General features: G+C 40.9%; 1 protein-coding gene across 1 annotated transcript; it reads right to left on the reverse strand.

Annotated features, from left to right (window-relative positions):
* Nucleotides 1–867: 867 nt before the first annotated feature.
* On the reverse strand, nucleotides 868–13,009 carry ctnnb1 (catenin (cadherin-associated protein), beta 1). The gene is made up of 17 exons (XM_061776479.1): nucleotides 12,841–13,009; nucleotides 8,585–8,636; nucleotides 7,994–8,221; nucleotides 7,651–7,904; nucleotides 7,335–7,573; nucleotides 6,703–6,904; nucleotides 6,470–6,614; nucleotides 6,226–6,329; nucleotides 5,920–6,054; nucleotides 5,572–5,775; nucleotides 5,286–5,444; nucleotides 5,018–5,137; nucleotides 4,784–4,934; nucleotides 2,550–2,671; nucleotides 2,396–2,456; nucleotides 1,726–1,976; nucleotides 868–1,582 (listed from the first exon to the last, which is right to left on the reverse strand). Exons 2-16 carry the CDS (start codon nucleotides 8,595–8,597, stop codon nucleotides 1,762–1,764), a joined length of 2,352 nt encoding a protein of 783 aa, XP_061632463.1. The 5' UTR covers nucleotides 8,598–8,636; nucleotides 12,841–13,009; the 3' UTR covers nucleotides 868–1,582; nucleotides 1,726–1,761.
* Between the last annotated feature and the right edge of the window lie 13,104 nt (nucleotides 13,010–26,113).

A 26,113-nucleotide genomic window follows, 5' to 3' on the forward strand; every position in this document is an offset into this window, starting at 1 on the left:
CCAGTCATTCACCGTACTGCCTTTTTTAAAACTATTTGTATAAAAATGTTTTGGTTTATTGGTATTGTGTGAATTATTTAATGTTACAACTGAGCATTGACTCACTCTGAAAAAATAACTGCAGCAGTTACAACAGCTAAGTCTCATATTAGCAAATTTTATAGTTCTGCTGACTGATGATTTCATCATCTCAAGTGGAAGAAACAAAGTCAGGCCAAATTTGTGCATTTCTGATCAAACTAAGCTAAGACCCAATTGACAGATGTCTTTGAAAGATTACCTTGACCAACGATACTGTTGTGCGGTGTGTTAATAGTGAAGTATTTCCTTCCCAACCTGCATAAATGTTACACCTGTTATTTCTCATCACTAATCCTTGTGTAGTCAACACACTTAAGCAACTTTGACTCACCGATTGTGACAAAGCTTGTGCGGTTGCTGGAAACAAATAGGGGACTTGTGTTGAGTTTGTATAACACAGTTCCCAAATTAACCACAAAAAAATGACAAGGAGCGAACAGTTGGCCACACTTCTTCTATTAATCTATTTTCCAGCAGTTCAGATGCCCTGTGGCACAATGGTCCCTCTCACAGGCCAGTCTTGGAACTATGACATCTGGTTTGTGGGCGGAGACTCAACAATTGTCAATGTAACCATCATTAGGAGTGTTGTGTATGCTGTGACTACAGCATGCACACATATACCAAGAGCCCTTTTCCTCATCATGTTTGACATTAAAAATAATAATCTGCATATGCATCACCCACTTCACAAAATGTTACAATGTTGTAACGTAATGATACTATAATGTCCAAGTGACGTGCTTTGTGTTCTAACAAATGCTTGAAAGTAAAGGATGCAGCCAGTTGAAATAATGAGTCCATTTTATTGTTTCAGAACACAGCAGGCTACAGCAACCACCTTCAACTAGACTAGCCCCCCACCTCCCTTTAGTAACAGACCAATAGCAGCCCTCTGTCAGCTAGGCCAGCTACAACCCCTTTGGAACAGCAGAGACACCTTAGTGTCCCCCTTTAAAGCAAGAAAATAGCTCAATATTTGGACCATGACTTCCAATGTTTTATACAAAAGCTACACAAATGTTACAATGATACTGATTTAACCTTAGTGTTTTGACACCATTTAAAATGTGGTCATGTACATTACTGTGATGGATCATTTTCACCCAAAAAAAAAATACCAGAGACAAAAAAAATTATAAAATAAAAAGGGGTACAGCTAACAAAATGGGTATAATTTGGAGTAATTTGGGGGGGGAGAAGAAAAAAAAAAGCAAGCTAAAAGCATTTTGTACCATTACAGACTTTAGGGAAATAAGTAAAAACAAAAGATAAAAATGGAAAAGTACATAAAAAGGGTATTTCAGATCCAAATCCATGTGTCACATCAGGATTTCAAGTCAACTGACCATCCTCTGGTTAAAACCAGAACCCAACTTTGTCACAAATTTGTCCCAATGGAGCTCCTATAGACAGGATGCATCGTCAGGCACTTTCTAAAATCCCGCCTCCTCCATGTGGGAGAATCAAGACGCAGGGTCATCCAGATCACATAATACAGCTGCAAAAAAAAAAAAAAAAATCGATTAGAAGAACACAACACACACAGTTGGCAACTAGGAGCAGTGCTAGCATGCAGCAGCCTCAGTGAGTTCATCTACAGGTATTCGCACAAGCATGCAAGTGGATCAAGATCCATCTTACCTAGTAGGAAGTGTTGAGTTATGTTGGTCTTGTTATTTACAAGTCTGTGTCAAACCAGGCCAGTTGGTTGGAGTCACCAGGTGGTAGGCCTTCGATCAGTTCCTGGGTATGCCCCAGGTCAGGAAGCCCCTCTACTGGGGTGTAGTCCTGACCGGGGTGGTGGCCCCCACCCAGATCGTGGTCCATCATGGGCTCCATGCCCATAGAGTCTGCGCCATAACCACCCGAGTGGAAGGAACGGTAGCTCGGGTCTGGTAAGCGGAGGGCAGGTGAAGCAGAGCAGCTGTTAGAAGCACGTCAAACCAAAGCGCTCACACAGTAGTACGTACAAGCAAAACACAGCAGAGAAACACCACAAGCACACACCAATGGATCAACTACCACCGTTCCACTGACTTGCCGTGCTCTGGTTCAGATAGCCGTACTACCACTGACCCAGACACAGGGCAGGTTTAAAAAAAAAAAAAAATGTATTTAATTTAATTAATTAATTTATTTTATTATTATTTTTTTTTTAAAAGACCAAATGAGGGGAAACTGTGTGTGGAAGACTTCAAGTTAGCATGTGTGAGCGACAAACTTCTAACCATCATGCTTTTTTTGAGAGATGATCCTCTCAGAAACCATCTGACAGTTGAACAATAGGACTAACATCATTTGACTGGCTTACCATCCTGTCTGTAGCCTAGAGGTTCTCCCTGAGCACCGATGTCCAGGCCAAGCTCTGCAGTCTGCACACAGACAAGTTGCACACAAACAAGTTACACACACACACACACACACACACACACACACACACACACACACACACACGTGCTTCATACTTCGTTCCAGGCCATTGGTTCCGTCCTGAAGAGCGAGCTTGTGAGTTCTACGGAGAGGCGTTTCTTGTAGTCTTGAGGTTTGTCCTCTGACATCCGGAATAGAACTGCTGCTGCATATGTGGCTGAGAAAACATGCGAGGAAACAGGTTAGCTTCCTATTCTACAGATTCATACTCTTGTCTTGTAATTGATCATTACATCAATTCAGTGACAACTACAAAGCCACCATCTTTTGCTCACTTGTAGCTTGTCCAATCAGGGGACACAACAGCGAGTCACTCACATGATTTGTTCGGTTTTTACTTCAGATGCCCTTCTTGACGCAACCCAGCAATTTTTTTTAATAAACACAGGCTTGTACAATATCCAGACACCAAAGGCATGAAAAAGGTGACCCAAAAAAATCTTTAAAGTGGGGGGATCCGCCAGGACCGCGCAATTTTTTTTAATTATTTTAACACGAATTAAGCAATCTGGAAGACTGAAGTGTACAATAAGGCGAAAAACTAATTTCATGCAGAAAAACAGTTACACTGCTCAAGTACATGTTGATGTACACATTAATTCTGTAAAAGAACTGACTAAACTCAGTCTGTTTCACTTCATTTTTCACTATTACCAACTTTAAAGACTAATCCCAAATGCATCCTTCAGGAAAATATTAAGTACAATATTGTTCTGTTTTTATTGGCCATTTCTGAATTTGAAGTTAGTTCATTCTGTGTTTTGACAATCCCTAACATTGCTTAATACATTTAACATTAACATCCCTAACTAATTAGAGAATTGTAAGCACGTTTCCTAATTAATACAAGATTTAATAGCAGATCTGCTCTTGTCGCCGACGTTAGACGTGCTTCACAGTTCCGCTGGGACCACAACCAGGGCCACGACCCGCAACACTTCACCACGAAAATACAAAAGACCAGTGCAACAAATACAACACTGCCTAATCTGATGAGAAAAAAATGTTGCTTAAACGTAAGAGTAGCAATAGAGGATGTCAGCTGCAGAGTAGCCAAACATTGTACTCAAGTAAAAAGTAGTCCAAAAAAAACACATTAAAAAGTAAAAAATACAGTGAAATAATTACAAGTACTGAGTAAATAGCACAAAAAAGAAACTGCAATTTACTGCACGGTGTTTTCTGATGTTATAAGAGCTGACATATCCACGTTTGGGCAGACAGCCGTGTACAATACATGAAAGCAGTTTTTGTTCGTCTAAATGTAAACAAGAGTAACGCGCCGTTGCCTTCATGGTTACAATGACCTTCCCAAAACAGTAGCCATTCAGGCACAACAATCAACCGGGCTGGCTTATCTCGTGTTACTACCCATGCCCGGGAAGCCCAATAGAAGACGACGTGTGAGGTCATGTAACTTGTCGTTTGATTGGTGAACTAGACTTATCGTCACTAGCGCTTAAATTATATTGGCGCAAACAGCGCCCAATGCGGAAGTCTTATGCATGAAATGGTTGATAAATAAGCAATAATTGATAAATAAAAGTAGCAAGCGACATTTAGATCATTGTAATGAGGTAAAAGTATCATAAACCACTAGCTGCCAGCGTTCAAGGAGTACGAAACAGCTTATGACGACAGAGAGACTCCCCTCCCCTCCAGGAAAAACTCATCAGATCTATGGGATTCACTTAAATGGCCTATTTTGAGTTCAAAACGGCAATTTGTATGTATGAATATCAACAGTTTCCATTTTAAATGAATTGACATGCTATTAATTTGTTCCCGACCCCCTCAGATTATTTGTCAAATTTAAGAAAAACAGTGTATTGGATCCAAAACAAGAAAATGTAAAAAAAAAAAAAAAAATTTACTTGCTCTTCCACGTGAAATTCCTGTACAGGACGTACAGTAGTATTCGCGTGTTGGATGAGTGTGCCTTTAAGTGAATGGCCTAATGATTAGGAGCTGGCATCTGAGTCTGTGCGTTTGACTGTCCTGGTCAATAAATGGCAAAAAAAAGTACATCAGTGACTGGATCGCCTTGCCCACATGCAAGGAATGTCATTACACTTTAATTCCTAAAAATTTTTTCCTCCACGTCACTCAGGTGGTGCCAGATCTAAAGCTCATTCGTGACAAATTTCGGCTCCAAGTGACCACTTGGAACTCTAAAAACTTTAAAATCAAGGTACCACTGTAATCTAAATGTAAACGATTTGAGCATCCCAGTCCTTCTGCCAAATGAAAAGCAACCATTTAGACACACCGACTCCTTCGTTGCGGCTGTGCAAGAGCTCCGTCAGCGGGGCGGTGGCTCCCTCAGCCTCGATGGCCTCGGCGGCCTCTTTGTCCTGGGCCAGTTCACACAGGACACCTGCTGCCACACGCTGGATGTTCTCAATGGGAGAATATAAGAGCTGCACATAGACACGAGAGGTTCAAACAATGTCAGGACTTTAAGAGCCAAAGCAATAGAATCAAATGTGACTTTTCATTTTACCTGTACAAATAGTGGAATTGTGTTAAGTCCTCGGATGACTATTCTGTTGTGGACATCTCTAGCAAGGATGTGAAGGGCTCCTGTGCAACCCTCAACAATCTCCTCCATGCGAACGCCCTCCTAAAATGAAAGACCGTTAATAAAGCCACACAGGCCCGTGGAGAGAACCACACTAGCGAATAACCAGTAGCTCTGTACTGGGGTTACCGATGCTGATGTGTATTATTAGTGTGTTCATAAAAGTATTGCGATGTTTGTATGCACTCACCACAAACTGCTGCTGCGTGCCTCCCATGCTGGTGCGTCTCTGCGTGTCCTGGTGAGCTCTGACCAGGAGCTGAACTAGTCTAGGAATGGCCCCCTGCTCCCTCAGAGGGGCGTGGTTTGCAGGGCACAGTGCCAGGTTACGGATGAGACCGACAGTAGCCTGAGGGAGGAACTCTTTCATGTCAGACAGCTTTTTAATCAACTTGGCGAGGAATCTCACATACAAAACAGTTGAAATATCCAAAAACAGAATCATTAAAACGTGCGTCAGGTCCACATGCTTGTACCTTAATCAGTGGCCAATGCGATGGCGGATGCAACAATTTGACAACAACTGGCAGCCCATAATGCAGCCTGACTGCATTCTGGGCCATCTCGGCATCCTGGTGTCGGGATGTGAGGTGACGCAGAGCGCAGATGGCCGGTTCTGTAATGTCTTCTCTGTCTCCAGCCCGAAGCACAGTGCGAACCAGAGCCTCAATTCCACCGACCTACACGGGATTAAAATGATATGACATGCAGGCAGAAACACTGGATGAGGAAATGCATAGAAAATGTTTAACACTTTGTTCAATTAACAAAAACAGCAAACTAAGCAAAATAAGTCCATTTTAATCTTCACTGTGAGTACCAACCTGACAGACCATCATCTTGTTCTTGTAGTTGTTGCACGTCAGGTTTGACAGGATGCCGGCGGCACAGGTCACCACGTTAATGTCATCACTACCAAGGAGTTGGACCAGGGTCCCCAAAAGACCTTCCATACCCTCCTGCGAGACAAATTGTCAAGTTAGCGTGACGGCAAGAATTCAAGAACAGTAGATCAACATCTGAAAACCTGCAGTTACTCGCTTTAACTGAAACCTAAATACTATTAATTACAAACAATGACAAACTTTTAGTCCAAATCAAATATTTAATGTTTGTTATACGGGCGTCACCTGTTTGGTAGCAGCATCTGATAAATTCCTGAGAGTCCAGAGACAGTTCTGGACCAGTCTCTGGCTGGGGTCTGTCAGGTGGAGTCCAAGAGCCTGCATGCCTCCTGAGCAAAGAGACAAATATGAAAAATGAAATACAAAGCACATTAAAAAAAAAAAACAATTAAAACATTTAATCCCTAACGTTCATAGAGCCTGCGAGTTGTGAAAAACTTGTTTATGGCTTTTGGTGGTTTTAACATACCAGCTTCTACGATGGCAGGTTTGTTACTGGAGCAGACTGACAAGACTTTAAGTACTCTGCTTGTGGTCCACAGCAACTTCTCATAGGTGTAAGTCCTCATGATGTTCACCAGTGCTTGAGGGCCACCACTGGCCAGGATTATTAGCTAGAAAAAGGACCCACCCACCTCCATTTTAATCTAGACAAGATTTTATGACATTTTCACAGCATGGCTGACAAGGACAAGACCTCACCTTGCTTTCTTGGTTTCCATAGGCCAAGATTTGCAGACAATCTGTGGTGATGGCAAGGAACTTGACATTTGTTTTGTTGAGCAGGGCCACCATTTTCTGAAGGCCACCAGCCAAACGAACCGCCATTTTAGCTCCTTCCTGGTGCAGGAGAAGGTTGTGAAGGGTGGTAATGGCATAGAACAGGACCGAGTCCACTGGTGAACTGCAATGCACAAAAAGGATTATGGGATTACAGTACAACTGGGAAATACGAACTGGAGTTTGAATTTTGTTTCCCCTCTTCCAATGACTGTTTGACAGGCACAAATGGCCAATTAATTTAGCATGTTTCCCCCCCATTGCAACTGTACCTTGCTTACCACTGTCAAATGTGTCAACACAGTTGGTTCTGCATATACTACCAACAGATAGTGCAAATCTTCCAACAATTCTAATAAGTCTTTATTGCAAGTTTTGTAAAACACCAAACTGAGAAGCATACAAATGAGCATTAAAGTTGACTGTTTACATTTGAACAAGATAATATTTTTAGCCTGCAACAACTGACTGCTAATTCTCCTTTACACGCTTCATCCCTGACCAAATTATATTTCAAATATCAAATAGCCTTTCCATTTAATTTTCATACATACCCAAGCATTTTGACGAGCGCTGGGATCCCACCAGACTTGAAGATAGCCAGCAGCCCCTCTCTGTGATGAGAGAGATTGTGGAGAGTCCCTGCAGTGCAGCGAGCAGTTTCCACATCGTTTGTGTTCTGCATGGTCCTGACTATGGCAGACACCATCTGAGGGGAGCGCATGATGGCATGACGGGAAGCTTCTTTTTTCGATAGCTGGTGCACCATCACTGCTGCTTTGTTTACAACAACCTAGGAGGAAGAGGAGAAACATTGTCAACCAATAACGGCAGAGTTGTACAGCACGACACTCTGTCAACGATAACTACCTGGTCCTCGTCATTGAGTAGTTTGGTGAGTTCCGGTATGGCTCTGGTTGCGAGCTCAGCGTCGTCCTGATAGTTGATCAGATTGACCACAGCATGTTTGAGCATTTGTGAAGGTTCTGCTAGTCTCTGGACATTGGTAGGATTTGCTGTATCATACTGTGTGGAAGGAATCTGCATGCCCTCCTCAAGAGTCTCTGGGAACATTGCTGCACGCACCCGCTGGGCACGGGTCATGGCATACTGACCATCCAAGTCTGAAAAAGATAGGAGGGTTTGTTTCCCCACAAAGACTTCTGTGCCAATCTTCAAAATGATTTATCCAATGGCTGCTCTTGGGACTCACCTTGGACTTGATCCTGGGAGAAATTCTGGTTGAAGCCCTGCTCCCACTCGTACATGACCTGGTTGTTATCAAGATCATCGTCTTCAGGATTTCCTTTCCCGCTGAGGGAGGGTGCTGTAGTCGTAGCCCCTGAATGGATGCCTGAATCCAGGTAGGACTGTTGCTGCCAGTGGCTGACTGCTGCCTTCCGGTCAGGCTCCATAGCCATGTCAAGCTCCATCAAATCAGCTGAAGGGGGACAAGATTATAGAAAAACAGGCAACTGAAAAACTTTGGATGATCAAGTCAGCAGAGCAGAATTTAAGAGAAATTGGTACATTACGGAAATCCATGTTAATCATCTTAAATGCAACACCAGGATGTACAGAAACTGGATTGCCATTTTAGGATTTGTGAAGCGTTTGTTGAGATGGCAGTTTTCAAACCCTCATATGGTAATTCAAGAAATTATGTTTACCATTTTTTCCAACAACATGCTAATCAAACAAATGAGTTTATGTGAGGATTTGTAAATACATTTATGTATTGTTTGTGTGCATGTGTAAGGGAGACTGAATAAAATCCATGCATGTGCTTGAAGTTTCAACTCACCCTGGGAAGCCATGTTCCTTTCCTCAAACCACGGCCGTCACAGCTTCCTGATCTGAAACACGGAGGAAAACACTATCAGCCCCAGTGACCTCTCGCTTCCTTTCATTCCTGGCTCATTGTTAATGATTACACTAAAAACAACTGCAACACACACAATTCATACAAATGTGATCGCTGTACTAGTTCCTGCTGAAAGAGTTGACTACACTGTGCCATCTTTCAATCTTAACCTTTGGATTTAGTCTTGTGAAATCCACCCAAGTAAATAGCTGTTCACATTAAAAGGCCCACATTGGATGGCAGCTAGGTAGTACTTATGTGAGGAAGGGTGGGACGTGGCACACTCTGTAGAAGGAAAATAAGCAGTGGGGGGAGAGGCCGTACACATTCCTCCACCGCCTTTGAAGCAGAAAGTACACTCTGCAAGTTAACATTGTAGCAGATAATTTGTCCATGTTACGTTGTGTTATTATGAGTTACACATGAACAAACAGTGACAATGTAACAGCATCTAGGACTAAACGCAGATCAAAGTACCATAGTATATCTAAATTGGGGTGGGGGGGGGGTTGCATCCCCCGCATCCCCCATGGAAAGTTTATAGAATTCCAAGTAGTCACTTGACACCATGAAGTCTGATTCAAAAGTGGTTCAGTTGTGAGAGATGGCTACAACTGTCAGCAACAGAGAAATGGTGGACCACTCTGGTTTCCTTACAAGCGTTCAGTTGGCCGTGCAGCATTTTGAGAGTATCCCATTTTCAGATGACTGTTCAATAACAGCCATTAAAAAGAACTGTCTTAGCAACCAATGTGTTAAACTAAATGTGTCACTTTCTAGAGAACACGCACTTACCTGCGAAGTACATCATTGAGCCTAATATTCACACCAATTTGATACAATTTTCCATACTTTACTAGATAATGTATTTACTACATGCTCAAATTAAATAAAGCTATTGTGCAGTTTTTCCCCCATGGTAGAATGGCCTTTGGCATGTGCCTCATACAGAACGCATTTTTAAAAGTCTGCATTGTCAAAGAACTATAATGGAAAGTTGAAGCACAGTTCAATGAATTTTGCCTTTCCTCTCCAATATGGGATTCCACATACCCAAAATTTTTTTTAAAATATAAATAAAAAGTTGAAATTGTAGGTATGTTAGCTTATCTTGAAAGTACATTGCGTAGGTATTTTTGTCTTAAAAAAGGTAGTGCAGCTTTTTCTACAATACCATATTGATCAAATTTGCCACGTCTCTTTTAAGCAAATTTTCTCTTCTGATAACAACAAAGATATCTCCCCTAAAACAACAACACTGGTCACATCAATTATAATGCAGCAGTCATTAAAATAGAGCCAAAATGAAACTCAAAAGCAAAAACTCCTGCACTGAATGACTTTTCTTCACATCCCCACAGCACCCAATTGCAACTGCAATACTAAAACAATCTCAAGACAGGCTGTTGGTATGCCGTTTCATCCACGAAAACCCAATTCTAATTCACTGTTCACACGCCATCCTCTCAAGCTTGAGAAGCTGGAACTCGCATAACCCAAACCCCCTATTTAAATGGGAGCCATATGTGCAATACTAGACTTCATACAAATCAAAGCACATCATTCACACTGGTGGATAAGTGGATCTTTGCATCAGGCTTTGAAAGAAGAGCCAAAAAAAGGGGGGGGGGGGGGGGGGGGTAAAAAGCCTAGTCTTCAATTGACAGCAAACAAATGGCAGCCTTATCCTCAAGCTAAACGGACTAAACCATGAACAATTAAGTCAAGGCAGAACAAGCTCCACCAAAAACTGAATGGGGTTTTCTTTGAAGCCAGATGTGAGGTCTAGAAGTCAGTGCCTGGTCTAGACTAGAATCCAGAAAATACCACACCAATCTTTAGTGTGACAAGGTAGAATGCTTGAAAGCCGTTCAGTGAGTTGTGTATTTTAGTCTAAATAGGTAGTCATGCAAACATTTTGCTCATTTGGTATGAGTTTGAATTAAAAAAAAAAAAACTACCAACAGTAGGAAATAGAAAACATGATCAAGCCCACAATGCTGTCAACTACGGCTATTTATAGTTCTGGCAGAATTAATCATCTCGATCACACTATTTCAAATGTAATCAATTATCCATAGCCTCGCTCCGTCTATCTGTTGATAGACCTTTAGGAAATTAACTGCTGAAAAGGGGAAAAGAAATGTTCACTAAATTGTGGAACTGTTACACAAAACAAACGGGTCAATACGCATGGGGTAGTATGTCAACAATTCCTATCAAAGTAAAAACACTGATTGTTAAACAAAGCCGAATAGTGGCGCTAAAAAAAAAAGTATGAAAAGTAAGTGTTTACAAAACCGCAATGCTTTATGCATTCAACAAGCTGCTTTTGAGGAACGCAGAGGTCGGAGCAGCTACATGTTCACTGGTTGAGACAGAGAGAGATAGAGAGAGAGAGAGAGAGAGAGAGAGAGAGAGAGAGAGAGCGAAGAAATGTGCAGGGTCAGCAGCCTCACTGCTGGCTGCCATCTTACTATACAATGAGCTCAATGGCTGCAGTCTCTGCAACATACGGTGGATGTCTCCAGTGCAGAATGATGGGTGGTAGCCGAGAGGAAAAACTGACAGATATGCTCAAACCTCTTTGCTAGGCTACTATCCAAATATATTAAAGCATAAAGTACATATATTTAAGTCAAAATCTATTTGTTAACACCACAATTCTTCGCACGAGACTTCAAACGCCTCAGCTTTAAAATGTCAGTTGGAACATTTTATTGTATAATACATACACATACTATTTATGACTAAAATATATGAACTATTAATACAGCTAATTAATCCATCTTTAGTCCAATACATTTTAACGAGGATGAATTGGTCGACTCAGGGCATTTATGCTCTAAGTGCTAGAGGACTCTACATCTTTTTGCACAATTGTCAAAAAAAAATAAAAATAAAATTGTACCGGCATTACCAGATAACTAGCAACCCTTTATTGCTCAGGGTCTTTCTCAATGTCTTTATGTCTCAAACGTGTTCTCTGTCAATTGACTGTCTGTTGTCGTACTAGAGCGGCTCCAACTACCGGAGACAAATTCCTTGTGTTTTTTGGACATACATGGCAAATAAAAGATGATTCTTATTATGATTACCTCTGAACTCGTCTTTTTTTTTGTCTGTGACTATTTGCTCAACTCAAACCAGATTGACAGAGCAGAGAGGCGAAATCTAGTCAATCTTAAAGCCGCGTTTAGACGCTCACGACTTGCCGCTTTTTCAAAAAAAATTGGAGGCGGTAATCAATGACGAAAGTTAACAAACCCCCCCCCCCCCCCCCCCCCATTCGACAAAAAGTCGCTTGCATTGTATATGTCTCCAGCGAAGTGTGTTAAAGCGCTCCTTCGGACAAGCGTGAAAGCAAGGGCAGGTGAACAACGTAAAAGAGGCGCATTGGTAACTTGAGTTGCTGCCGCCCCTCTCCCACAGCTGCCGGCTGGCCCGACTTCGTTTCTCCAACAGTCGTGACTCAAATTTCACACTCTGGCTCCACCTCGTCTTCCTCCCAAAGCAACAACGGCTCGGAGGAATGTGTGGGGCTTTGTTTCATAAAATAAAAAAAATTTAAAAAACGAGGAAAAAAAAAAAACACACTGCCATTAATAGAGTAAACTTCAACTGTATCCATGAAATGTTATAGTTATGTCGAAAACGAATTAAGTTCGAATGTGGAGTTTATCAGTTAAACACTCCAATAAACGTTTGGTGAAACTTCCGTTTGTTTGTTACCGTGAAGAACAAAAGTAGAAAACATGCCCACGCAAAGCTTGAGCAATGCCGGATATCAAACGCATAATGAACAGTCCATCTGAAAGCAAAGCCATTCGACAAAAAGACAAAAGTCCTGAAACCGTGAGTCACTAAATGGAATGCGGCCAACAGTATCTGTGCTAATGTTGGCTTCGAGTGGCTACTGTTGGGGTGCTATCGGAACACCCGAGCCCAACGTAAACGTTTAGGCAAGAATTCTACTGATGTAGACCGGAATTCCTCTCCACGGAAGTTAAAATTAACAACTTTCATTAAGAGAGCAACAACATGCTGTCCATTAACCAGCCATTATCGCCCCGCGGTGGTGCCTACGAGGACCCAAACGGAAGCCGGGAATGCAGCAGCAGAGTCCCGACCGGCTCGTGTTCAACAACAATTCCGGGAGGCGGACATGATCAGTGCATTATAACGTTGCAGCCTACCCGTGTAAAAACGCAGCAAATCCTTCCAGTTGGATTCAGATGGAAGAAAACAATTCAATCTGTAAAAAGTCGAGGAAAATGTGACGCCGAAAATCAGCGGGAGCCCCCCGTCTACTCCCTCCGAAGTCAGTCAATCACGTCTGGTCCGGAAGAGTGCCGACTGGAAAATGTAAGATGGCGGCGCGTTTATATAGACCGCAGAACGCCTCACAGTAGCCACGTATCCTGCACTTCGCCAGGATAAAATAGAAGCTCAAATCGGTAAATGTATACATTTGACAGTGTAACACATCGATAGAAATAATATCACAATATCGGGACTGTATGCTTTTTGAAACTATACCAAGGATGATGGAAACAAGCAAAAACGAAGCTCTGTAACACGAGTATGAATACATTATTTAAATCAAGATCCGGCAGTTTGGGGGAGGAAACGTGATTCCCTTCCTAAATCAAACCATTTGAAACGCGTTGAAAAACACACTTTCTATATTATTTATTTGTAATTTTAAAAGAAATATTTTTTTTTATACGATGGGTGTCTGTTAATTATAACACAACTTGCTGTTGTTGTTTTTTTTACATCCACACCAAGGTTTAGAAAATACTTAGTTATTCATATTATAGATATAGTTAGTTAAAATACTTAGTTAATACTAATTTTTAAAGTTCAATCCAAAATGCAATCTACTTTTGAATAGTTTCTGTTTGTCATGATAATAGTTACAAAATACATGCTCTTAGATTTTATTGTTGGCAGACATAACATAACATCTTTGCATGGATTCAGCATGTCATTTGCCACCTGTAAACTTCCTTAACAACACTGTTTGATTTGGCATCAAGGCAATGCCGTAAATGTAAAAAATCCGGTTGTAGCACAGTTGTAGTACTTAAAAGTGCTCTACAAAGATGTTTGCATGTATATGTCATCAGCTGGGTTTTTTTCAAAGGCTATCAAAAGCAGGATAAACAATTTTTTTGTATTTATTGTTCTACTACTACCACTACTATGACTACACTGTACTCTTTGTATGGTCTGGATGTCACGATACAATGGTGTAAATTTTAACTGGACCCAGAAGCAGGCGGAGGTTTGAAGAAGTTTGTGGAGAATGGTTTATTGAGAAGAGATTCAGAGGTGGATCCTTGAGGCGTACTGGCAGGTCGGTTTGACAGGGAGCGTGTGGCAGCCGGTGGCGTGGTGGAAGAGGTCAGCAAGGCGGGGAACACAGAAGGAGCACTGAGGACAAGGAAGAACATGGAGGTCAGAAATATTGCGAGGACTGGCGTCACTTACCTGTAAGTCGCAAGCCAGTGTAGCAGGGGTGAATGTTAATATTCTGGCAGTGGAGTCTTGGATCTGGCAGGCTTAAATGCAGGTGATGATGAAGGGTGATTGACAACAGGTGCGCGGCCGAGGTGGTGCTGATTATTGGGAAGGGAGATAGAGAGGGCGAGAGGGGCGCAAAGCGCCACCCAAGCTCCAACAAGGGAACTGCAGGGCACAGCTCATGACACTGGGTGCACTACAGCACTGTGTTGCCTCTCATCGTCTTGGTACGTTGACAGACATCTGTTTTGGGAGAGAAGGTGTTGATGCGCCCTGCAGCAATATGATTGGCTGCTGCATCCAGGCAGGACACGCTCTTCTGCAATTAGGCAGAAAGCGCAGGCTACACAGATAAAAGGAGTTGGCCATTCCAAAAATGTATCACATTTTTACAAAATAAAAACAATCATGTTTGTTGGGATAAGGGTGGGTTAGGGTTCGTGGGATTCATAATAACGCCGCCACACTGAAGTCAGATACTGTCGTTCCCTCCTGCATGCAGTAGGGCGTGTCCTTCCTGGATGTAGCAGCCAGTCATATTGTCCTGCCTAGAACTCAAGTGGCATTCAAAATAACATAGGGAGGAGGCTTACGATTGTTTGCCGGGATATCGTAAAACGGAACAATAGCTGATTAGGGAGCGACCTGAAGATGTTGCCGGATACAAATAAAGGAGTAACTGGTTGTGTTGACTGCTTGTATAACATGTCTAGCAAGTCATTCACCACAGTAAAAAGGAGAAAAGTTTGTCATTCCAATTTAGTTACCAGATAAGCTAACAGTTAGACTAGCTTCTTGTATTTCTTCTTCTACAAACCCCAATTCCAATGAAGTTGGAAATCGGAACTTTTGTTCCTGTCTACTGTTGCCGTGCCTTTGAGGAAGGCACCATCCCCACTCCCCAAACTCAAGAGGTGAAACACTATTTGCGTGCCCATTCCACTTTTACCTCTCTCCATCTCTCCTTGTGTGCCTGCCTACATGTGTGTCATTTGGTTCTATGTATGTTGTGTGCAACACAAAATAGATATACAGCAGTGTTAATTGAATTTCTCCATGAGGGAGTTTAATCAGTATAATAAAAAGTAAAAATAAAAGCGAACGTGCCTGTTTTTGGGGTGTGTAAGGCCCGTAGGCATGACTGTGAGTGCAAATGGTTGTTTGTTTCTATGTGCCCTGCGATTGGCTGGCAACCAGTTCAGGGTGTACCCCGCCTCCTGCCCGATGACAGCTGGGATAGGCTCCAGCACGCCCGTGACCCTAGAGAGGAGAAGCGGCTCAGAAAATGGATGGATGGATGGAAGGAACGCCCCACACTGCAGTGGTTCTCAGCTGTTGTCACCCTGGCACCCGCATTTTTGTATTGTTGCGAAGTCGCAACCCAATATTACAGAAGTTAGGAACAATAAAAAACATGTATTGTCCAAAAATAGCCTTTGATAACAGATGAATATCATTTTTTAAAACACAACTACTCATGCTAACATGTTTAAAGTGCCCTCTAAAGCACCTTCTTAAGAAACTGAGGATGAACATAACTGCATGCAGTGGAGCAACATCAATGGTTTGTCTTCTTTTTAGGAAATGAAGGCTGCAGACCAAAGCAACTGTAACAGTTTCAGAAGTCTGAATTGTGTTATAATTGTTTTACTACCTGTCCGCGACCCACTTTTGGGTCCCGAACCGCCAGGTGAGAAACACTGCCCCACAGGATGGGAGGATCTGAACCCAGAACCTCTCGACTGTGAGGTGCTACCAAATAGTATACTGTAACATATTAATCTGTATGATCTTCTGGCGGCACAGTAGATGACTGGTTAGCATATCCGGCTCACAGTTCTGAGGACACATTTCAAAGTTCAAATCCAGCCTCTCCTGTGTGGAGTGTGCGTGGGTTTTTCCCAGGTACTCTGGTTTCTTCCCACATTCCAAAAACATGCATGGTAGGTTAATTGAAGACTCTAAATTGTCCGTAGGTGTGAATGTGATTACGAATGGTTGTTTGTGTACATGTGCCCTGTGATTGGCTGGCGACCAGTTCAGGGTGTACCCCACGTCTCGCCCGGAGTCAGCTGAGATAGGAGCCAGCATACCCTAGTGAGGATAAGTGGTGAAGAGAATGGATGGATGATCTTCCTTTATTTGGAGTCACAGGTCAATTGCAGTGTTTTTTGTTAGTTTGGCTCATTGATAAGTTGTAGTTACAGTATGTAGAAGTCTCATGCTATGCGTATCATCTTGTTTTGTCAAGTCATCTTATTCCTGTGTGGTGCCTGTATATGTTGTGTAAATGGGGTCATGTGCTAGATTTTCTTCAGACACGTAACATCCATTGATGTCACTGGCATACTATCTTGTACTTACTGGTATTTTTTTTTTTTTATGATGTTTGGGTATAAGTAACCTACTTACCAAAAGTCACACACTGATTTTTTAAAAATCTTTTTAATGCAGAATGTAATCGTAGGATTTAAACATACACAGAAAAACAGTGATGTCTTTTGTCCTGACTGACCTCTGTCACAATTCATAATTTTCTTCAATCAAGTGAGTTGGGGTTATGCAGTCATGTCATATACTGTAATTCAACAATCATGTCAGCAAATTCTTCTTTGGAAATGCAATGTCATAGTTTAGTACATTTTTAGGAGTGCTTAACCTTGCCCTCGTTAGTCGCCGCCAGTGCCAAGTTACCACCGATATGAATCTTCAAGGACAGTTTTCAATCGTGTCATCGGTATTTGTTTGTCTGCCATGTTGGTGGTTAAGATCAGGAGGATTCTCTATTCAAACACTCAAAAAGCACCGGGACAAAACAATGTGTCAACCGCTAACATGGCGGTGCGTGACGTCGTGGGTAAACTATCTCACAAGGCTAACCGCTGTTCTCTTCAAAAACCACCTTATTTTTGTACTCGTACCTGCAGACATACGGCATAAAGACTGTGTCGCCTTGTTAGCCGGGCATCTTGCTGCTCCACAGAGCGTGATAGTCCAGCGATGGCAACAGATGGGTGAGTCGACAGTCCTCTGTGGAATACAAGATGAGACCGACCAGTTTGTTGAAGTAAAACATGTGCCAGACTTAATAAAACCCACCCACTAAAATCTACAACTATAACCATAGTAATCGTGAGTTGTATACTTAATCATTTAATTTTATTTATTTCTGTGCCTGTCGGTTGAAATATGTCTTTACATGAAACTGGTCTGTGGCGCAAAAAAGGTTAGGGACCGCTGTACTGAGCTGAAAAAATATCAATGATATCAACAACTAATTGACTTTGACTTGACTTTCATCACATTATAGTCGACTGCAAAAATATTTAGCGGTTCTAGTTGTTATATATTCAAGTGGTTTACAGCTTTGGCAACAATGCAACAGATAACGGTACTTGTACAATTAGTAATAATGCATCTATTGTTGTGAATTGAACAGTGTTCAAGTGGTGACTGAATAAAACAATGCGTACACAGTTTTTTCCTCACGCCAAAAACTTAACCTTTCTGACCATTGGGTGGTTACTCAAACATTTGTCCCCTCACTCTGCAGAGTGAACAAATGCAGAACAAAGTCAACGAGAGAAGCATTTTACTGTACCAGTATGTGTTATTGATTAAATCAACTTTCAATGTTTTCAAGACACATAAGATTAGGCAGTTATATGGGTCAGATTTAATCCTCTGAAACCTGGTTTATCACAATAAAACTCTCAGCTGCAGGCCATTTGAGGTTAAACATCCAATTTAGTTTGATCTGGTCAAAGACTAATTCAAAATGCATGTGAAATGGCTGTGCATCTAAAAAGCTGTGCTAAAATAACATAGCTTTTCCTGTTCCTGAACATCTCTACTCAACCAGCATAAAGGGCTTTGCACAATGCACTTGGAAAAACGTCCGACGCCCTCGACTTCATTGTGTGTGGTAAGGGAGCGTCGGTGCGTCTTGACATGATGCCGAGTGTCATGTCATTGAATAGAAAAATGTTCTACGCGGAAGCATTGATGCAGTGACGTCAAAAGGCTCTTCCAATGGGAGTGGACTGGCAGAATGATTTCTGAGTTTCTGAGCTTCTAAGAAGATCACGAACGAGATTAACTCCGAGTTGATCCTGTGAAATTAGTATGGGATATATATATATTTTTTTTGCTGCTGCGTCACTTCCTGCTCCTTAATATAAGTTAGGGCTTTCTTTTCCAACAATTACAAATGCATATTGCAGAATTGCAGTCCACTCAGCGGGGAAAGCCTCCCGACTTTCTGCTAGGCTGTTGCGTCACCACTTCTAAATATGCGATGGCCGCACCACCGTTGCCATCGGCATCATCGTCCTTTCACACTAAGTGCAGTGTGAAAAGGCTGCAACACTAAGTATTTCAGGAAGTATAGCCCTGATCTTCCAACTGAAACAGGCAGCTCAAGTTTTGTTGTGAAAAAAACACAAAGATTAAAAAAAACTGTTGCAGAAGTATGCAAACTGGCAACTGTTCTCTCATTGCTTGTGTGAATTTTCAAGGGGTACTCTGGCTTTCTCCCACTGTCCATAATCATACATGTTAACTTTCCCAAAGGTGGGAATGTGAATAGTTGTTTGTCCATATGGTATATGCCCTGTGATTGACTGGTGACTGACTAATTGTCCTTGGACAAAAAAGTGAGATGGAGCCTCTCCCGGCTGACTTTGGACAAAAGGCAGGGTTACAGTAGACTGGTCGCCAGTCAATCACAGGGCACTTTGACCTTGTTCAGACTGCAGGGAAGTCTTATTTGTTGATCAAATCAGATATAGAAGTGCCCCTTTTCACACTGCAGTTTTTAGCATGCAGTGAGAGGTTTAGCAACATCCACAGTAGGAGCAATTGGAGGTAAGACTTGTCAATGTTGTCAATGTAGTTGTAGTAGTTAATCAGTGGGGGTATTATGGCAAAAGTTGTGTGTGTCCTCATGAAGTCAGGATACAAGCTGGTTACGACAAAAATCACATTTGGGGCTGGCAGACACAACAATTCACATTCACATTAACCAATCTTCTTCACTCAACCTAACGTGCATGGTTTTGGGTTGTGGAAGAAAACTAGCGTACCCAGAAAAAAAACATGCAAGCACATGGAGAACATCCAAACCACACCAAGGTCCAAGCCAAGATTTACACCAGGACTGTGAGTCGTACGTGGTAGCCACCTTTACCACTGTACTGCTGAAAGAGTATTAATAAAACAAAATATGTCAAAGTATGAATGTTTATCTACACTGCAAAATGCATTTTATGTGGCAGTTTTCATAGTTAAAAAAATAAACTATAAACTTTTTTTCCAGCAGTATCGCATATACCATGGTTGTCAGAAAGCTATTTTCAAGTATGGTGATGGCAAAAAGAAATCCCCAAATCCCAGGAGAGCTGAACACCACACACATGCACCAAGGCAAGGCACCGAGGGGTGTGGTTCTTTTCTCCAGCTGTGAAAGAGAGGGGCTGGACACAGCTATAGATGGGGCAGAGAAAACACATTCACAGGCGCGCGCGCGCACACACACACACCCCCACTCAGACACGCGCACACAAACACACAGCAACCACAGAAGCACGTCGGGGTAGAACTTGGAAGGAATGTTTGTTTTGGACAGACACTCCTGCAAAGGGCTGCAGCTTCCTTGAAAAAAGCTCTCACTAAGTAAAACAATGGGTGCCAAAATCAAATGCCTTAACCTGTGAATCTTTTTTTAAAGATGCATCACCCGTGGTTATACAATAATTTTTACAAATGGAACAAAATGCATACATGTTTGGAAACGAAATACTCAGTATTGGAAATTATCTTTAAATGAACTGCCAACCATTTTTTCTACCCTTTTCTTTTCAACTTCATGTATAAGCACTGAATAATCTAAACAGAGAAATGACTCAAATTGCCTTACCTTTTTTTGCTTTTGACCGTTTTAAAAATTGACAGCCCCATGGGAGAACTAAATGCTATAAAATGTGTGTTGTTGTTAACAAGTCATTTGTTTTGCAAATCAACTGTCTTTTTACTTCCGTTTTGTGTTTTTTTGATTATGTCTGAATGAATGCCTGTAGCCAAAATCAACTGTACCTATAGGTGCAATAAAGTAAAGTGAACTTGTGACAAGAAACCATGCTAAATCTTCCCTCTAAAGGACAATAATCGACAGTTAGGTCAGGTGTAACTTTTCAAAGAGGTTCAGTTATAATCCAGCGTGTGAATGAGGAGGAAACATATTTCAGAACTCACATTTTAGAAGTTGTCGAGGGTGTGGGGGGGGGGGGGGGGGGGGGGTAAGAATCCCATTTGACCCTGAGGGATTATCTCGATGGGGTATTATGATGTGATATGGGAAACAATAAAACAGACAACACTGTTGACTTAGTGCCAAAAAAAAAAATAGAAATGAAGTGGTTCTATAACGCATTGGCCCATATTTTGAGGATCGGCAAAACAGACAAGACAGAGCAAATACAGGGAACAATACCCTCATTTCTATAGAGCCAAGTGACCCTGCTAGACATCAAATGCACTTCTTGGTAATTTAAAACAAGAGGCCCGATGGCATTTCACCTGGCTTTAATGAATCCTGTATTATTGCAGCAGCAGACAAGGCTCAGTCCTTGCATCTATACTGCATTAGTCGTTGCCATGGTAAATGTCCTCCATTCTGGCGGTTCAAGAGAGGCGATATTCTCCTCAGCGGCTTCTGGCAGCAGAGGAAAACTGCGGGTCTCAGGGACGCATTCGGCTGAAAACCAATAAAAAATACAATTTATAAATTTGTGTGACGTTCAAAACCAAATCGAACCAAAATGAATTTTATTTCTCTCTCCTTTATCTATTTCAAAGCGCAGCTATGCCCACAGACCTTGTCGAGAGCATTTTGCAGATTCTTATCTACAAGTATGTTTCATGGAACAATATTTATTATAACTCGTGGTTGGCAGAGTCTGGGAAGGACAGGCCTTTCACTTGACTTCTATCACCCTGACGCTGAAAATGTGGCAGGCATACTAAGCTACCAAACATCTTCCTGATATTTCATTACGATGTCATGTTCAACTCCACATGGAGTGATACTAAAGTTGAGGGGTTTAACGACTCTAAAAGTCATTCAAGTGCTGGATTATGGTCAACAGATGCTCATTAAAGTCAGTCACGTCTGGATTTATAGGCCATTTTCTTCACTTACACAGCACACACCCTACTGATGACTTATTACTATTGTGGTCATTACCATGACGTCATCACATCTGGCACAAAAAAAAAAGTGCCACCGATTGAAGGGATATTGTGCACGTTATACCCATGTTACAAAAGAAGTGGCTTGGTTCAGAGTGACTGAGTAGGATAATGTACTGAATGTTAGCTAAAAGGAAGAAGAATCCAGTCATTTCCTTCATACTGCATATATATGAATTAAGTGACACTTAAACATGCAAACTAAAAACAATAAAAATCTGATCATTATAACTGTGCTTACAATACCCTGTACAAACATGCTCCTTAATTTAATAGCATACACACTCAGACACAATTCATTACGGACACCTCCACCTGATATTAGAACAGTTTGCTGAGGAAGAAAATTATCCCTGCAAACACAGAGAAAGGATTAAACATTTTATTAAATATATTATAATATTCCACAGTATATATGGCAAGCTCTGTCAAATTCAAGTAATAAAACCTATATTGCGTATTGCATTAATCTCAAATCATCACTCTGCAGCATAAAGCAACATACTGAATGGCTGGGTGTAGTTCACCTTCAGTTCAATCAATTTAGAAAGGGAGTTTTACTCCAAATACTGAGACGGACACGGGGCTTATATCAATGTCCGCTTAAACTGAAATCTATCACGAGCAAATCAATTGCATTTTCTATTCACATATAGGATGGGTTGGACCGAGAAGGTATTGAGACACTCCCTCTTCCGTGCTAAATCTGGTTCTGACACATCAAGCTCACGGAGCCTTTTCTTGTACAAAATATATTTGGAATTGTCCTTTAAACTCGTTCCAAAGCAGCTTATAGGCAACAATATCGAGTTGCCCCACAGACGACCCCTAGCATGACTGATCCTCGTAGTGTGTATGTGTGCATGTGTTGTGGCTCATGAGAGGGTAGAATGCATGACAGAGAAAAAAGAATGTAAAATAGACAGAAGACAAGGAGTATTGTTGAGGCTAAACCCTCTTAAAAAGATGTAGGTTCTCTTTCTCTCGCTCTTTCTGTCTCTCACACACACACACACACACACATGTATGCACATATACACACACACACGCACGCACATGAACACACGATGACAACAACACACTTGTGTTTACATAGACATTGGACATGAATAGCATCCTAAAGCTTGGGCCTCAATGAAAGCTAACGGGACTGAATGGCTTCAATGGTGACGAGAGGAGCCTCCTTTTAAATCTTAAAAGGCCATTTAGGTTAACCCTATGTCTGTGGTCGTTGACTATGAAATGAAACACTATGTAGGCAAAACAAAAATATTGCAGTACAAATAAGACAATGACATAAAACAAATGGCACAAAACAGTACACTTGACTGCTTATATTTGACCTAAAATATTGGGTAAAATAACACAATCAAAACAGTTGTACACATTCTATACAATTAAATAGAAATTAGCGACTGCTTCGAATTCAGAATGTATATCCAATATTTGCAAGCTCAAACCCATGGCGAAGCTACACATGTACAAAACACACAATGTGTAATCTGCAGCATAACGCAGGTTGACACATACAGTAAAACCGTATCTACTAAAACTAGATATACAAGGAAAAAAGTGTGGGCAATTTCAGAGCAAAGAGAAATATAACAAAATGATATAACAAGGCCTTAAAGCAAAGTCACTTTACAACTAAAGTTGATTCAGTTCACTTATACCTGTCGATATCTTATCATTAGTTAAGGTTAAGTGCGTACACGTAGACATGTTTTACAAAGACTAGAAATACCCTTTATAGAGATATGAGAGAAGGCTACATGTATTATCTATTGAGATAACAAATATGCAGCATGAGGATAAGTCTAAAAGCTTTTGATGCATGTCGTGTTTTTAATTTAGTGCTCTTTTATAGTCTGATCAAAAGCCCAAGGATATATTCTTTCTCATAGATTCTCATCAATATGAGACTCTCTTGTGTTTCAAATATCTATATAGACACAACATGACACAGCAGTGAAGGGATTTTTTTTTAAATCATTTTTTTCCAGTAATAAAATTCACTTAACTTGCAAAGCAAGCTTGAAATTTTATGAATATTCAAAATTTGCCTGAACAGTTTTCACAAATGATGATATTGTGCAATAAACCAAGCTTTGGAAAAATACAGGTATGGTTTCAGTGAAAGCTTGAAACCCACCAGGCTACTTTAGAGAACAATGTGTTATTATAATAAATTATATTAATGACATTTGAATAGATACTATTTGTCAACTCAATTTGTACAATTTACAGTACATGTCAAAGAAATAAGTGAAGTAAATATTGCTCACCAACCATTTTAAAACACACATTTATATTGTTGCTGCAGCCACTAATAATAGTCATAATATTTTTTTGTTTACACATGAATAACAAACAACATATAGACTATATAGAGTATATACTGAAAATAACCTTAAATGATTGTGGTGCTGTGTTTTTTTTTCTTCAATGTAATTGCTCTTTTATTTCGCGATGCAGTTTATTTTCAACTGCAATGTAGCACTGTAGTTCGCAAACACTGCTATGCCTTGATAGCTACATCACTCATATAAACAATTTAACACATCTCACATTATTGGTATTATATTATGTAGAGGTCTAAAAACGACAAAGTCTCTAAAATGTGGTTGATATGTACACTGTCAGTCAACCCAAAACAAAATATTGTTTGTGCCACTGGATTTTACAAAACCAATCTGTCAAAATGTTAATGCAAAGTACAATGTATTTACTCTTTAATGATTCAATAGTCAGGGTATAGTTTTATTTCGTAGTGCATGGAATTTGAAACTAAGACTCGGATTTTTATTGCTTTATATTAAAAGGCGACAGTTGCTTTTTTAGCAAAATGCAGATTAAAATGTGAATCCAATTTCACTCAATATTATGCGAACTACACAATAGCACAATTGAACATTAAATATGTAATATATGCTTAACATATAGCGCTTGATTGTGCCCCCATTCATGCTTTGATAAATAAGATTATGCAATCGTTTGGCAGTAATGCAGTGAGAACATTAAAAAAAAAAAAAAATGCCGTATTGTATGAAAATTGGAAGAGACAGAGGTGACAGAAGCTTGTAAACAACGGTTCTGGTTGCCACTTTGACTGTGTGTCTCACACACTGCTCTGTTAATCCACTTAAGACACAACAGACAACAGGCCGAGTGATGTGGGGGCTCAGCACCTTGTACAGCACATTCCAACCATTTTTTAAATTAAAAACCCTCATTTTGCAATTTTTCTGTGACTGTAAAATGATGACGTTCAGGAAATAAATGCTTCAAATTTGAAAATCCAGAGATTAAAGTGAACAAAAAATGGACTCGGCTGTGGTTTGTATAATTTTTCACGGTGTCGTCTCCCTCGCGCGTTCTCTCTCCTCAGCATTATCTTAACAAAAGCCACATACACACACAAACACAGACACTCGAGTAGTGTGACAGACAGGGAGACAAAATGGCTGAATAGTGATGGAGGGGCTGCGTGTTCTCTTATATGTCGACTAATCAGGCAGCACTAACGTGTGTCAACACTGCACTCGCACTCTCATCGGCAAAAGGATTCTGTGACACTAAGAGAAAAACCAACACTATTTATCTCCAGACAATGAATCGACTTCAAGGTTCATTACCTGCCACAAAATCAGTAACAAAATATCAAGGAAATGTATTCAAGGAAACAACATCATGTTGGGTTTTAATTGAAGTGCTGCAAGATTTTCATGAGCGCTGTATTTTCATGTGAACAGTGAAGGCTTTCAAAAGACATCTCCACAGTGACGGAGAAAGGCTGACCGCCAGCTTTGTTTTGAAGCTGGCCGCAGCAGCACTGATAGCCTCCATTCAGTGTCATCGCCATTCTGCGTCAAACCCTGATGCATTCGGGTTCAAATAGAATGCATAAGCCTAAAATGTACAATCACAATTGCGTGGATGTGGAACCAAAACAGGCCATTGATAACGTACAAAAAAAATGTATTTATTAAACAATTCAGTTGTATTGTATTTTTCACTGATATAGAGTGCTAGCTAGCTAGATAGACATGAGGCAATCAACAATATGCTCGACAATGGACGTGTAGAAAGCAAGAAAAAGAGAAACAGTGTGAGCGAGGCACAGAAGTGACGATAGCATGTAATCCTTAAGGTGTGTGTGTGTGTGTGTGTGTGTGTGTGTGTGCATGCGTGTGTGGCAATGTCACAGAATACAACCTGAAATGAAAGTCTAAATGCATCCTTATTTATTCCCACAACTGTGAACAATTTGCTCACTGAGGCCTTCTGCAGTACAAATGAGTTGTTCTCTGTGTTTCTCTGTATTGCTTGATGCTTAGACACGTCACAACTGTGAATTGCTTTTCAGAATAGAGCAGTTTCAGTGTAAGATTAAGTGTAAGTAAGATCATTGTTATTTGAGATGGATCCTTGTTGCCATTTTTAAAAGCTGTTATGCTAAGTACTCACTCTTCCTGTTGAATAATTGAGACGGTGACATTTTGGACCCACAAAAATAGTCAAAACTGGAACAAATGCGATGTTATTTGCTACACTCGTATAAATATGTTGATCATAATGTGCATACCTTTGTCAAAGAAAGAGAATGGAACCCCCTGCCCCCTTGCTCTATGACTGAGTATGTATGTGGCAACACAAACAACAGCTGATTCTCTCGACAGGTGGACCGAAGGT

Source organism: Phyllopteryx taeniolatus, chromosome 6 (assembly GCF_024500385.1).
Source record: "Phyllopteryx taeniolatus isolate TA_2022b chromosome 6, UOR_Ptae_1.2, whole genome shotgun sequence".
In the NCBI taxonomy this organism is placed as follows: Eukaryota; Metazoa; Chordata; class Actinopteri; order Syngnathiformes; family Syngnathidae; genus Phyllopteryx; species Phyllopteryx taeniolatus.

Coding starts and splice junctions, on each gene's coding strand:
- ctnnb1 (XM_061776479.1), bottom strand. Junction 7,574..7,650: donor TACTCAATGACGAGGACCAG/GTAGTTATCGTT, acceptor TCTTCCTCCTAG/GTTGTTGTAAACAAAGCAGC. Junction 4,935..5,017: donor CAATTCCACTATTTGTACAG/GTAAAATGAAAA, acceptor GTCTATGTGCAG/CTCTTATATTCTCCCATTGA.